The following is a 13,529-nucleotide window of genomic DNA, read 5'->3' on the forward strand; positions in this document are numbered from 1 at the left end:
CCATCCCGCCTGCCCCGCTGCCATCTGGGCCTGCTATTTGCGACCCGGGGCGGTGGGGTGGGACAGCGCCATCCCGCCTGCCCTGCCACCATCCGGGCCTGCTATCTGCGACCCAGGGCAGCAGGCGTCCATGTGCGACCCGACCCGGGGTGGCCGGGCGGGGCAGCAGCGATCGGCCGGCCTGCCCAGGCGTCCCGTGTGCGACCCGACCCAGGGCAGCGCCCCAACCCCTGGATCGGCCCTGCCGTGTGCTCAACCCAGGGTGGCTCCCCAACCCCCAGATCAGCTCTGCTGTGTGCGCGACCCGGGGAGGTGGGGCAGGCACCAAGGGATCGGGCCTGCCATCTGCTACCTGGGGAGCGGGCCTAAGCCAGCAGGTGGTTATCTCCCGAGGGGTCCCCGACTGTAAGAGGGCACAAGTGGGACTGAGGGACACCCCCTCACCTCCACCAGTGCACAAATTTTTGTGTACCAAGCCTCTAGTACTCTTATAAATGTCTCTTTAAAACAGACAAGGAGGCATGATCAGACTCAAGTTTTTCAGTTTTTGTTTTGACTTAGCAAATACACTTCATAAGTGGTGGTATGAACTTTCATCAGAAGGCATATAATTATTTCTGGTGGTTGTCTCTCTTTTGAGACAGTAGCAACAGTGATATCATCAGGGATTACAAAATGGCAGTATAATTCTTTCATTCTTTCTTCATTTATCAGCTAGACTAGTCCTTTAAGAAGCAACTTCTCTACATATACCATTGGTTTACCAATAGCTCCTTCAGGAGGAATACTGGTAAGGAAAAGCAGGATCAATGTTTGTTTCTTTCCTTTTATTTATCAGTTTTCAAAAATAATGAGTGGATTTCCTACTATCTTCCAAAGATGACCTATTAAATTTTTTTCAAAATGTATCCTTTTTTAAAATATATATTTTTATTGCTTTCTTAGAGGAAGGGAGAGGAGGTAGAGATAGAAACATCAATGATGAGAGAGAATCTTTGACTGGCTGCCTCCTGCACGCCCCACACTGGGGATAGAGCCCCGCGGCACAGGCATGTGCTGCGACCAGAAATCAAACCATAACCTCTTGGTTCATAGGCATGGCTAATTATCTGTTAATTATTATGAACTCACTGATATAAACTTACTTGGTTTCAATAGCAATCATTATTCCTAATACTAAAATTTTCGCATTTTGGGGCATGACAGCCTCTTCTGGTGGCTACTGAATACTTCTAACATAATCTCTGTAGTCTTTCTTGCTTTATGGCATAGTAATATGGTTCAAGCTTATTTTGTACATTTCCTGCCCCAGGTTTGGGATCAGCCATCTTTCCAATGGCATTAGCCTTTTTAGAGTAAAATGGTATTATTTCGAGACTAAAATCTGGGCTTAAGTGTGCTCAAGACAAGAATGCCTATTATTGCTGCTTCTTTTCAATATTGTACCACATGTACATACAGTAAGAACATAAGAAAAAATAAAATGTTTAAAGATGAAAAAGGAAGGGAACTGCCATTGTTATGTTGTTAAGTAGATGAAAATCAACCCTAACTTTTGGCTCAGTGGACAGAGCATCAGCCTGCGGACTGAAGGGTCACAGGTTTGATTCCAGTCAAGGGCATATACCTCGTTTTCAGGTTCGCAGGAGGCAACCAATGGATAATGGATGTGTCTCTCTCATAAATGTATTTCTCTATCTCTCCCCCTCCCTTCCACTCTTGCTAAAAATCAATGGAAAAATATCCTCAGGAAAGGATTAATGAAACAAACAGAAAAATCAATTCTACTTCTATATACCTACATCAATAATTAATGTTTAAGGATGCTATCTGCAATAGAAGAGTTCCAAGGAACCTATGAATAAATTTCACCATAGAGGTGTATGAAGAACTTTAGAGAACCTAAGGCTGTGGAGTGCTATGGTATATTGACAGAAGGGAAGACTACTGTAGACAGGCAATTGGGTATAGCAGGCCAGGTATGAACTGGGAAATAACAGAGAATGCATGCCCAGCATGGAGAAGAAGGTCACCAGCCTACTACTGCCATGTGCAAATATGGATCCAGCATTGTCAAATCCTCTGATTTTCTAAGAGAAACTAGAAATCCAGATTTCTATGGGAAGTTCCTTTATTTTTATACTAGAGGCCCGGTGCATGAAATTCGTGCACAGGTAGGGTCCCTAAGCCTGGCTGGCGATCAGGGCTTTTCTGTGGGGCGACCGGCAGGGTGATTGGGGCCCCTGTTCACACCCACCTTGGCTGCCCTGGCGCCGCCCGCTCATAGGCCCTGCTCCCCGCTGCCGCCAGTTGGGGCCTGCAGGCTGAGGGCAGCTCCTGCATTGAGCGTCTGCCCCCTGGGGGGTCAGTGCGTGTCCTAGCAACCCACCATTCTGCTGGTTGTTCCACCCTTCAGTCTATTTGCATTTTAGGCTTTTATTATACAGAATATTGGCAGAAAATTCAAAACAATTTTAAGTATTTTGCAAAACAAACAAAATACATTTATGAAAGAATATGGCCCCTGAGCCACTGTTTTTACTCCTGAAATCTACCAACTTCCTTACTCAACTTTATTTCTGGGTTGTGTTTAAGCCAGCATGAAAGGTTACAAACCCTATAAGAAATCTATCACTGCTTTTATTGTAAAAATGTTGAGAATACTGTCTCTCACATTTCTAAGAGACTACTGAACAAAAGACACACGTAAGAAAATCTCTACTAGAATTCAGTGCTTTTTCAAAAAATTTTGCTGTCCTTGAGGAAATGGTAAACTGAATAATATTTGACTCTTTATGTATAAAACATACATATTTAACACTTTTTTACTTAATCTTCATAATAACCATACAATGTAGTTTTTAGGATTGTTCCCATTTTACAGATGAGGCAACTGACACAGGAAAGGTTAAGGATCTTGCTAAAAATAACACAGTAAAGTAATAAAGCCAGAACTCACATCCAGGCAGTCTGGTTCCTGCAGCTGAGCTCTTAAATTCTGGTAAATCACACATAACTGAATGATTTTGTTTCTTGCCTTAGCTGACTTGCCAACAGCAACTACACTGGCCTTGTGCTCTGCATTCTTCCTTCTCCCAACTCTTACTTTCTACTACTCTTTTTCTACTTTAAATAGATGCTGGTAACATATGCCATCTCAAATCCTTTGTATAGCAAGGCAGAACTAAAATAATTCAATAAATAACTCATTAATAAACTTGATGCAAATAGCTATTTATAGATTTAAATTAAACCAAAGACTGAATAGGTTTTAAAGTTATACAAGGTTGAATTCTAATCCCCTCCCTAATATTTACTAGCTCTGTGAATTTAAACAAGTCATGTAAACTGAATTTCACTTTCCCTCACCTATAATATGAAGATATTACCTACTTCATAGATTTTGTTGTAAATTTTAAATAAGACTTTTTAAAATGTGGCTACTAGGAATTTTTAAATTACATGTTGGGTCATATTTTATTTCTATTGGACAGCATCATTCTAAATACTGCAGTAAAAAGTAAAAAGAAACAGGTAAATTAGTGTTAATCATATTTTATTTAACCCAATATAGCTAAAATATTTCAACATATAATCAACATAAAAATGATTTCAACATAAAATCAACATAAAAATTATTAAGATATTTTACATCTTTTGTATTAAGGCTTCAATTACAGTATGCATTTTACACTAATAGTATACCTCAATTTGTACACTACATATCTATCAAAAATGTTTGAGCCATATTTCATAAAATTTACAATTGATGAAGTAAGGTTCACATGCCCAAGTTGTCTACAACATATTTTAAACCTTTCCAATAACTGCATCAAGTACCCTCCCCCCAAAATTTATTTTCCTTTAACGTTTGCCTCAGTTGAACTAGCCACATTTCAAAACACCAATGGCTACACAGCTAGTGGCTATCGTAATAATGAACAGCAGGTTCATTATGAAGTTCTAACAAATAAAATGCAGTTAAAAAGTGACTCATGTTACACATAATTAAATGAAAATGACACTGTGATTCATACATGCAAGTGAGAGACTCCAGATAGGAACCTTTTTATGGGTACTTTATAAAGGAAATTCCTGTGGGTGGGGTACCGAATTACTGATATGCAAAAGGCCATAATTTATTCAAATAAAGGAAACAGAATAAGGGATTTAAAATTATGATTTGTATTCCCACTCAGAAAAATCTTTATTTTTTGTACCAAAATTTAGTACAATTACCCTTGAACATCATTAACTCTACCTAAGAAGTAAATGTTTTATCAAACAATTAAGTTCCAAAACACCCAAAATGCCACCTAAAGAGCATATACCATGTTACTAGTATAGAAGTAAATTCTAGAAATATATATAGAGAGAGCTCTTTTACAAAATAAAATATCATCTACGTCTTAAATCTATCCTATGATTTTAAGAGTCTATCTTCCAAGAACTCCCTTGGGAGTATGTAAATCTACTGTATCCAAGATGTTAACAGTGGTTATCACTGAGTGGAGGACTTTTATAGTACAGCATATCAGATTTCTGTAAATCTAACCTAATGTGTCTACTTAAAATAAACTACAAAGAATATATGAACATGTTTGCTTTATATTAACTGTCATATGGATAACTACCGAATCAATTTTTGATGTGGTAAAAGCATGTAACATTTTTGTTCATAGAAGAACACTGTTCCTTCTGCCTGTCTAATATCTGGTCCTCCTTTCCTCTGCTATTAACACCTCAATTTTCCTTTAGTGAAGTAATGCTCTTCCACTCTCAATCATGTATTTCTAGAGAGGCTGATCTCATTCCATGCCCCAAGATGAGCATAAAACTAACCCAAGTCACTCTAATAAGATTCAATCCCATTACTATTTTTTGTTTTAACTCAGGATTGGGGGAAACTGCTCCTATTGAAGTTATAAAGCTGAATAGGAGATACTAGTAAACTGATGGTTGCGTTTCCTAATACATTACACATATCAAAACAATAATAGTTATCTTTGAATAATGGAAATATGGAAAGTATTTTTCTCCTTCTAGTTAGTGTTGCACATTCTCTTTTAATTTTGCATTCTTTTCCTTAAAAAGACTACGTAGCGTCCTAGCCGGTTTGTCTCAATGGATAGAGTGTCAGCCTGCGAACTAAAAGGTCCCAGGTTCGATTCTGATCAAGGGCACATGCCTGGGTTGTAGGCTCGATCCCCAGTGGGGGACTTGTAGGAGGCAGCCGGTCCATGATTCTCTCTCATCATGGATGTTTCTCTCTCTCTCTCCCTCTTCCTTCCTCTCTGAAATCAATAAAAATAAAAAAAATTAAAAGAAGACATTCTAAGATGCTTTAAAAAAAAAAAAAGACTACATAGCATAAAATAAAATCCTTAAATTAAGTGAAATAAAATTTAATAGCACTGCCCTGGCCAGTGTGATTCAATGGTTAGAACGTCAGCCCGCACACTGGAGGGTCACAGGTTCGATTCCCAGCCAAGGTCACATACCTCATTTGCAGGTTCCCCAGTCCCAGTAGGGGCCCGTTCAGGAAGTAACCAATCAATGAGTCTCTCTCACATCAATGTTTCTCTCTCTCTGACTTTTTCTCGCCCCCTTATCTACTTCCACTCTCTCAAAAAAAAAAAATCAATGGAAAAATATCCTCAGGTGAGAATTAACAAAACAAAAATTTAATAGCACTAATAAGAATTCCAAAGCAACCCACTGTATCCTTCTCTGGAAAGAAGACAGCAGTTATAATGAAGAATATCATGCTCAAAGCTGAGACTGGCTATATCAATATGCATTTGTGTGTGAGAGAGGCTCAGGAGGCAGACCTGCATAGTGGTTATAGCAATCAAAGAAAGCATGAGGTAATTAGGACAAAATCTTTAATGCCATTATTTGGTAACCACCTAATTTCTTTTACTTAAAAACATCTGTCATGGGAGTTCCTTTTCATAATATGGTTCAGAGAGAAAATAATTAAGGACACATTTAGCAAATTTTTCTTAAATATTCATCATAGTTCAGGCCCTCTCACAGAACAATCACAATCTACTGGTTAATCCTGGTCAATTTTTAGGAAGCTAGCTGATACCATCAAAACATATTCTAACCCACATTAGAATATGAGAGATTCCCAATGGAAAGGACAACCGATGGCAGTATCACACCGTTCTAGGTCTGCAGTTTTCTCTCTCAATTCCACCCTCAGTTCCACAGTGATCATACTAGAGACTTCCAAAAGTGTCCTATCCTCCCTGGTAGGAAAAGACTGAGTCTCTGAGTTACTGTCATTCAAACAAGAGCACCCTTGCTAGGTGTGATCTCAGCCCAGCCTACCTGTCCAAAGTGAGCAGGATAGCCCAGCATGTGCATATATAGTAATTTTGCCACATTCCGACACCGGTATGTATTGTCTTCTTCTCTAAAAGATGACCGGATTGCAGCACATTCTTTCTGGATCATTTCTCGTTCTTCAGCTTGGGTCCGTGCTGTCCGGATGGTCCGGATCAGCTCCCGCAATCTGATGGGGGCTGGCATCCTCTGGATATGAAAAGACATTAAAGATGTTCACATATTTTTACTACTAAAACCATTCACACAACTTTCCAAATAAATTTCTGATTTTTAAGAATTCAAGTCTCGGCTCTCCCTCCCCGGAGCAAGCCGAACTTTTCCCTTTCTCTTCCCCCTCTCTGCCCCAGACACATTACATTAGCTTCCTCACTTCCAAGCTCCAAGGGCCCTTCCTTTACCTCTATCACTTGTTTCCTAAGCCCATTTCTTCTAGGAATTACTTCTTCTACCTCTATGATTTACCAAATAAATGTTCTCTTACAAAAAAATAAAAATAAATTTAAAAATTCAAGCCTTGCTAGTCCAGTGATACAAAGCAACTATTATATACAAACCCCTCAACTCAGTTAATTCCTGGAAAAAATACAAACTGAAGATGTTAAAGACATAGGATACACTAATATGTAAAGTCCATCACTAATATCAAAATATCTTAGGAACTCAACCCAAATCTTTACTCAATCATTAAAGTAATAAAGAACAGTTTATGACCTAATCTTAGAGAAGACAGATATTTTCTGCTCAGTTGTTGTTAAACTCAACATAGTTCAACAAAGTATCAGATGAGTACTGAATAAAATCATAATCAAAGCACAACTCAACAAAATAAGACATTTTGTTAACTTGAAAAGACCAATTGTCAAGTTAAATCACCTTTCCAAGAAATGGTAATCTTCTCAGAACACTTGGATACTCCTTGAAAATGTGTTGAGAGCCCTAACCGGTTTGGCTCAGTGGATAGAGCGTCGGCCTGCGGACTGAAAGGTCCCAGTTCGATTCCGGTCAAGGGCATGTACCTTGGTTGCGGGCACATCCCAAGCAGGAGGTGTTTAGGAGGCAGCTGATAGATGTTTCTCTCTATCCCTCTCCCTTCCTCTCTGTAAAAAAATCAATAAAATATATTTTTTAAAAAAAGAAGAAAATGTGTTGAGAAGAAAAATAATAAAACAATCTCAGAAGACTATTAGTGTCATATTCTCATGAGTATTTTTTAAAGTAAAAAATTTGAGAAAGAATCTATAATAGCCAAAACAATCATTTGAAAAAAAGAAGTTGGAAAACTTAACTACGCTACCTAATTTCAAGAAATACTACATAGCTACAGCAATCAGGACACTGTGTAACTAAATTTAAAGATAGAATTAGAGCCTAGCCAGAGTGGCTCCGTGATTGAGTGTCGACCTATGAACCAGAAGGTCATGGTTTCAATTCCCAGTCAGGGCATATGCTCGGTTACGGGCTCAATCCTCAGTAGGGGTCATGCAGCAGACAGCCAATCAATGATTCTCTCTCATTGATGTTTCTACCTCTCTTTCCCTCTCCCTTCTTCTCTGAAATCAATAAAAATATTTTAAAAGTAAAAAATAGAGACTAATGAAGCAAAACAGAAAGTCTGGGAATAAACCCACACAAGTATGCTAAATGGTTTTCAACAAAGGGGCCCCAAGGTTATTCATTAGGAGAAAGGTAGTCTTTGAACAAATGGTGCTAGCACAGATGGATATCTATATGGAGGGAGGGGGAATTAACCCTGGACCCTAATCTCACATAATACAAAAAAATTAATTTAGGACTTCCAGTCAGATGGGTGTAGATAAATGCTGTACTTAATTCCTCCCAGGAGCACTTCAAAATTACAACCAAACTACAAAACCACCATCATTGAAAACTGTCCGAAGTGCACATGAAGAGAAGTCCTATCACTAAGGATATACAGAAGAAGCTGCACTGAGACTGATAGGAGGGGCACAGGTACAGATTAGTTTGGTCCCACCCCTACATATGGCCGTTACAAATTGGGAGAGTTGTCTCTGCTTCAGAAATCCTCCCTGAGGGGTGAGGTGTCCCAACCTCATGTTAGGCTCCCCAGCCCAGGCATCCAGTGCTGGGAAGAGAAGTTCTCATAACTTCTGGCTGTGAAAACCAGCAGAGATTACGGCTGACTAAAACAGAGGGCTGCTGGAATCCCAAGTGTTCCTGTTAGAGCCAACACTCTCACATGCTGACAAACTCACTCACTCTCTCAACAGGAGCTCGAACAGTCTGGCTTCAGGGCAAGGGATGGAGGGACAGCTTTCTCCTAGACAGAAATGTTGGCAGAAGCCATTGTTCCTTTGATGAGCCCTCCCCCTGCAGGCACAGGCTGGCACCATATCCCAGTTTCCTTCAAAGTAGCTAACACTCTTTTGCCTGCCCTGGTGATTCCCTGAGACCTGACCAACCCAACTGGAAGGCCCACCTAGCCCTTTTCCAGTGGCTTTTCCATACAAATAGCCTGTCTTGGCTCATGCTATGGGCTTTCCTAAAATCTCTCAAAGGTTCACAATCCCCAAACAAGCAGCATCCTGCCTCAGTTCACAGCTTAGCCTCTCCCAGGCACCTCCAAGCCCAGGACAAGTGGCAACCATCTACAGATCGCTTTGTAGCTCATACCAGGTGGCAATGGGCAGGATAAGGCAGTAGCTGACCTTGGCCTGCACCTCCCAAGAGGCCCCAGAACCAACGTCCCTGGTGGCCAGCTTCAGACAATACCAGAGCAATTCCCAAGGACCCCACAAATGACACACTCAAAAGGCAGGCTCAGCAAGCATCAGAGCAGCTAAAGCAAATCCTGCTACCTAGGATCAGGCCCCACACAATAGTTCCTCCACTGCAGTCACAGCTAATCCTTACAACCAATCAGCCTGAGAGTCAATCCCTTCATATAGCCATCAAGGTTCAACTACAACAGGAGGGCACACACAACCTACAAAAGGGATACAACTGGAGCATCCAGTTCAAGTGACTAAGGAGACTGCACCCTGGGCCCCACAGGGCACCTACTACATAAGGCCACTCTACCAGACCAGGAGAGGTAACAGCTCTGCTTATTACATAGAAACAAGCACAGGGAAGCAGCCCAAATGGGGAGACAAAGAAACATACCCCAAATTAAAAACAAAACAAACGGCCCTAACCAATTTGGCTCAGTGGATAGAGCGTCGGCCTGCAGACTGAAGGGTCCCAGGTTCAATTCCAGTCAAGGGCCTGTACCTTGGTTGCGGGCACATCCCCAGTGGGGAGTGTGCAGGAGGCAGCTGATCGATGTTTCTCTCTCATCGATGTTTCTAACTCTCTATCCCTCTCCCTTCCACTCTGTAAAAAATCAATAAAATATATTTTAAAAAATAAAAATAAAAACAAAACAAACAAACAAAATCCAGGAGAAATCTCCAGGAAAAGAATTAAGTGAAATGGAGGCAAGCAACCTACCTGATACCAAGTTCAAAACAATAGTCATAAGGATGCTCAAGGAACTAAGAGAGAACTTCAACAGCGTAAAAAATATATAGAAATCATAAAAAGAATCAGTGAGAAAGGAAGACTACAATTTAACTGAAATGAAGAATACATTAGAGAGAATCAACAGTATATTAGATGAAGCAGAGGGCTGAATAAGTGATTTAGAATATAAGGTAGCAGAAAACACCCAATCAGAACAACAAAAAGAAAAAATAATCCAAGGGGGCTTGAGGGGGGGTGGGGGGGGATGAGGACAGCGTAAGGAGGCTCTGCTCTGGTACAACTTCAAGCGTATCAACATTCCCATCATGGAGTGCCAGGAGAAGAGAAAGAGCAAGAAATTGAAAACCTATTTGAAAAAATAATGATGGAAAACTTCCCTAACCTAGTGAAGGAAACAGACATACAAGTCCAGGAAGCTCAGAGTCCCAAACAAGATAAACCCAAAGAGGTCCACACCAAGACACATCAGAATTAAAATGCTAAAGATTAAAGACAAAAAGAGAATCTTACCCATTTGTACACCATAAGCATCTATAGATGCAAACGGCGGATCTTTTTCACTTAAATTCAAAATATTGTGGCAGTTAACTGGTTAAAAGCAGAAAGAGAAAAACAGTTACCTACCAGGGAGCTTCAGGAAACTTTCAGCTGATTTCTAAACAAAAATGTTGTTGCAGGCCAGAAGGGATTGGCATGAAATATTCAAAGGACCTATACACAAGATTACTCTCACAGCAAAGTATACAGCGGTCGCCAACCGATGGTGGTCCACAGACCACTGGTGGTCTGTGAGGTCCGAAAGGTTGGTGACCGCTGGTTTAAGCAACCTTTGGAGCAGCAGTCACCAACCGGTGGTCCATGAAGTCTGAAAGGTTGGCGACTGCTGATTTAGAATAAAAGGACAGATAAAGAACTTCCCAGACAAGAAAAAGCTAGTAGTCCATCACCACCAAACCAGTATTATAAGAAATGTCACAGGGTTTAAGGAGAAAGAAAAAAAAGATTAAATATATGAGTGAAAAAATGGTAATAACTACATATCTATTAATAGTTACCTTAAATGTAAATGGGCTAAATGCTTCAATCAAAAGATATGCAGTGGCTGAATGGATAACAAAGCAAGACCCTTACATATGCTGTCTACAAGAAACTCACAAGATAGAAAGACACACCAACTAAAAGTAAAGGAATGGAAAAAGATATTTCATAAAGATGTAAAAAAAAAAAAGGCTGGGATAGCAATATTTATACCAGACAAAATAGACTTTAAAACAAAGGCTATAACAAGAGACAAAGAAGGACCCAGCAATTCTACTTCTGGGTGTTTATCTGAAGAAACCCAAAACACTAATTCAAAAAATCATCTGTATCCATATGTTCATTGCAACTTTAATTATAATAGCCAAGATATGGAAGTGAGACAGGCCGTAAGGCAGGACAAGTGGAATAAGGAAACTGAGACAGATAGCTGAACAAACTGGCAGAGCAATTTACAGCAAATACAGAAGGTCACCTTCCTAGAAATAACATCTAGGCCTCAATTGTATTTCAGCTTCAGACCCAGAAAAGCAGCAGGACCAGTTGTAATGACTAACAACCCCTGCTCTAACAGACCAATTAATTCCCCACGAGGCTTGCAACCAGGGGAGCAATGTGCAGGGGCAGCTCATCCCAAGCTAATTCCCTGAACCTGTCCCCAAGGCCCCCTTTTCTCTGACTTCCCAGAGAGCCAAGGCAGCCCAGCCTAGGCTCTCCTGTTGCTTCTTCTAAGCCCTTTCTTGTTTTACTGAAGCCAGTTTTAATAAATGTTCCCTCATTGTCACGTGGACTTGTGTTGTAAAATTTTTCCTACACAAAGTCAAGAACCCACACACTACTGGCTAGCCCTAGGTAGACCCACTCTGGGCCAGGTCCCCTTTCCAGTAACAGAAGCAACCTAAGTGTCCATCAATGAATGAATGGATAAAGAAGTGGTGTATATATACAATGGAATATGACTCAGCCATAATAAAAAAGAATAAAATCTTGCCATCTACAACAACATGAGTGAACATAGAGGGTAATTTGCTGAATGAGATAAGTCACAAAGAGAAAGACAAATGCCATATATAATTCCCTTATATGTAGAATCTAAAAAAACAAAAAATAAACAAGCAGAACAGAAACAGACTCACAGATACAGAGAACATTTTGACAGTAGCCAGATTGGGGGTTGGGCAGGGGGAGGCTGGATGAAAAAGGCAAAAGGATTAAGACAAATTGGTAGTTATAGAATACTCATGGGGATATAAAGTACACCATAGGGAATATAGTCAATAATATTGTAATAACTATGTAGGGTGTCAGATGGGTACTAGATCTATTGGGAGTGACCACTTCGTAAGTTATACAAGTGTCTAATCACTATGTTGTACACCTGAAACTAATATAATACTTGTATGTCAACTGTAAACTAAAAAATACAATTTTTTTAGTAAGAAAATAGGATACAAAAAAATTTTGAGTTTTTTTATGGTTTAAATATATTTTTTATTGCTTTCAGAGAGGAAGAGAGATAGAAACATCAATGATGAGAGAAAATCATTGATTGGCTACCTCCTACACACCCATTACTGGGGATGAAGCCCGCAACCCGGGCATGGGCCATAGACTAGAATTGAACCAGGGACCTTTCAGTCCACAGACTGACTCTCTATCCACTGAGCTAAACCAACTAGGGCTACGTTGTTGTTTTTTTAATCCTCACACAAGGATATCTTTTTGTGGGTTTTTAGAGAGAGAAGAAGAGATAAATATCAATCAGCTGCCTCCTGTACATGCCCTAAGTAGGGATTGAACTCACAACCTGGGTATGTGTCCTAACAGAGAATGGAAGGCATGACCTTTCGGTGCATGGGACAACGCTCCACCCAACTGAGCCATACCGGCCATAGCGGGATAATAAAATTTTTTTAATTAATTCAAAATGGGTTACAGCCCTAAAGATCAGCAAGGATTTCTATCCCAAATATAAAAGAAACTCTCAAAACACAAATTTTTTTAATGGACAAAAGACTAAAACAGACACTTCACCAAAGGGGCATAAGAATGATAAGTAAGCATATTTGAAAAGGTGCACTACTAATGTGGAGAAATGTACATTAAACCATAATAAGATACCTCTGCACACCTATTAGGATGGCAAAAATAACAAGCACTGGGGAGGACAGAGCAACTGGAACTCTCATATATTGCTAGTGGGGATGAAAAATGGTTCTGCTACTCTGGAACACAATTTGGCAATTTCTTATGAATTTAAAACATATGCTTACCATATTACCTAGTAATCTCACACTTAGGAATTTATCCTAGAAAACTTGTTCACAAAAATCCTATTCATGAATGTGTAAAGCACCTCTGTTCATAATTGCCAAAAAATGGGGAGAAAAGGTAGTAAATAAAATGGAACAAAATATTTCTACACACAAGCACAGCTCTAAGGCATTATGCCCAGTGAAAGAAAATGTCTCAAAAAGTTACATATTGCCCTAGCCAGTTTGGCTCAGTGGATAGAGCGTCGGCCTGCGCACTGAGGGGTCCCAGGTTCGATTCCAGTCAAGGGCACATGCCCGGGTTGTGGGCTCAGTCCCCGATGGGGGACTTGCAGGAGGCAGCCAATCCACGATTCT

At 40.1% G+C, this 13,529-nt stretch overlaps 1 protein-coding gene across 6 annotated transcripts in view; it reads right to left on the minus strand.

The window, feature by feature from the left end:
- Positions 1-13,529, minus strand: part of AP1G1 (adaptor related protein complex 1 subunit gamma 1) — an 83,752-nt gene that overhangs the window by 51,589 nt on the left and 18,634 nt on the right. For 5 of the 6 annotated variants that reach the window (XM_036346642.1, XM_036346641.1, XM_036346644.1 and 2 more), the window contains one exon: positions 6,340-6,543. In XM_036346642.1, the coding sequence (XP_036202535.1) occupies positions 6,340-6,540 (201 nt within the window). In that variant the 5' untranslated portion in view covers positions 6,541-6,543. Of the gene's footprint in view, positions 1-6,339; positions 6,544-7,230; positions 7,387-13,529 lie in introns of those variants that run through there. The other variant, XM_036346643.1, reaches the window with a different exon arrangement.

The sequence above is a fragment of the Myotis myotis genome, unplaced genomic scaffold (genome assembly GCF_014108235.1).
Source record: "Myotis myotis isolate mMyoMyo1 unplaced genomic scaffold, mMyoMyo1.p scaffold_m19_p_19, whole genome shotgun sequence".
Taxonomy (NCBI): Eukaryota; Metazoa; Chordata; class Mammalia; order Chiroptera; family Vespertilionidae; genus Myotis; species Myotis myotis.